General features: G+C 70.3%; 1 protein-coding gene across 1 annotated transcript in view; it reads left to right on the plus strand.

Annotated features, from left to right (window-relative positions):
- The first annotated feature begins 954 nt into the window (after window positions 1-954).
- The window catches only part of FARSA (phenylalanyl-tRNA synthetase, alpha subunit), a 3,055-nt gene continuing 2,639 nt past the window's right edge, over window positions 955-1,370 (plus strand). Inside the window, exons 1-2 of the mRNA XM_010569809.1 lie at window positions 955-1,110; window positions 1,218-1,355. Of these exons, the coding sequence (XP_010568111.1) occupies window positions 955-1,110; window positions 1,218-1,355 (294 nt within the window). The remainder of the gene's footprint in view (window positions 1,111-1,217; window positions 1,356-1,370) is intronic.

Here is a 1,370-nt window from a genome sequence, read left to right on the forward strand (position 1 = left end):
GCCCATTGGCCCGCGCCCGCACAGGGCCCGCTCCCATTGGCCGGCCGCCCGCTGGCCGGCGGCGACGGTGCCCCCGAACGTTGGCGTCCCAGATGGCCGCTTCCCATTGGCTGAGCGCGACGGCCAATGAGGAGCGACCACGCGTTCGGAGGGAGACGCCCCCCCTCCCGCGCGCTCCTGTCCTCCCTCCGTGGGGTGCATCACCGCAGTCACGTGGGGCCAGGCTCTCTTAAAGGACCCGGCCTTCTGCGGACCACGTGGGGGGCGGTGCTCGCCATCCCATAGTGGCACCGGGAAGAGGGTTGGGTTACTGACATGGCAGGGGAATGCGGGGGGTGGGCGGGTGGGACACTCAGGACAGGGGGTCTCCTTCTGGTGTCAGGGATTTATGACCTAATACAAAATTGTGATGCAATGATGATGCAGTATGGCCCAATGATGTCATAGCACATGCGAAACCCAGGAAGGTGCAGGCCAGGGGGCTGTGCTAATGAAGCTCTGGTGTCCCCCGGATTTGGCCCCAAGGGCCATCATCATGGCGACAGAGGGCCTGGAGTCAGTGGCAATGGGCCAGCAGCAATGGGCCAGCAAACCGGGACGGTCGTTGCCATGGTGACGGGTCTGGGGGGCGACGAGGGCCTCACTGGTGCTGCCACCAGCGCTCCCTGGCACAGGGTGGGGCAGGGAACTGGCCTGCCACTGCACGGGGACCCTCGCAGGCCCAGGGTGTACGCGGGGGTACGTGGTAAAGTCGCCTAGCGCCTCATGGCGTCACTCTGCAGCCTCACGACGTCACAGCCCTCCCGCAGCACCTGACAGTCTCCCCGTCCCAAAGGCACCTGTGGCCCCTGCCACGCTCAAGATGGTGCCTCGCCACACTCAAGATGGCGCCCGCAGCGCCCCGCCCGGCGCCGGCGCTTCCGGCCGGCGCGGGGAGCGCTTCCGGTCGCCGCGATGTCGCCGAGCGTGGCCGAACTGCTGCTGCAGCGGCTGGAGCGGGAGGCGGCGGGGCCCGATGGCGGCCTCTGCAGCTTGGAGGCGGCCGCCGCGCTCGGCCTCGACCACCAGACGCTCGTGGGCGCCGTCAAGAGCCTGCAGGCGCTGGGGGAGGTAGGAGCGCCGGGGCAGCGGGGACAGGGCGGCGCACGGGAGCCCCAGGGTGCCGGTGCCGGGGCTGACTCCAGTGCTGGTGGCGGTGCCGGTCCCGGTGCCCGTAGGTGATCGAGGCGGAGGCGCGGGCAGCCACGCGGTGGGAGCTGAGCCCCGAGGGTGCGGAGGTGCTGCGGGACGGCAGCGCCGAGGTGCGGCTCTTCCGGAGCCTCCCGGCGGAGGGGCTGCCCCAGAGCGAAGCCATGGTGAGACCGGGGGCA

This window comes from Haliaeetus leucocephalus, unplaced genomic scaffold, assembly GCF_000737465.1.
Source record: "Haliaeetus leucocephalus isolate CR32 unplaced genomic scaffold, Haliaeetus_leucocephalus-4.0 Scaffold274, whole genome shotgun sequence".
Classification (NCBI taxonomy): Eukaryota; Metazoa; Chordata; class Aves; order Accipitriformes; family Accipitridae; genus Haliaeetus; species Haliaeetus leucocephalus.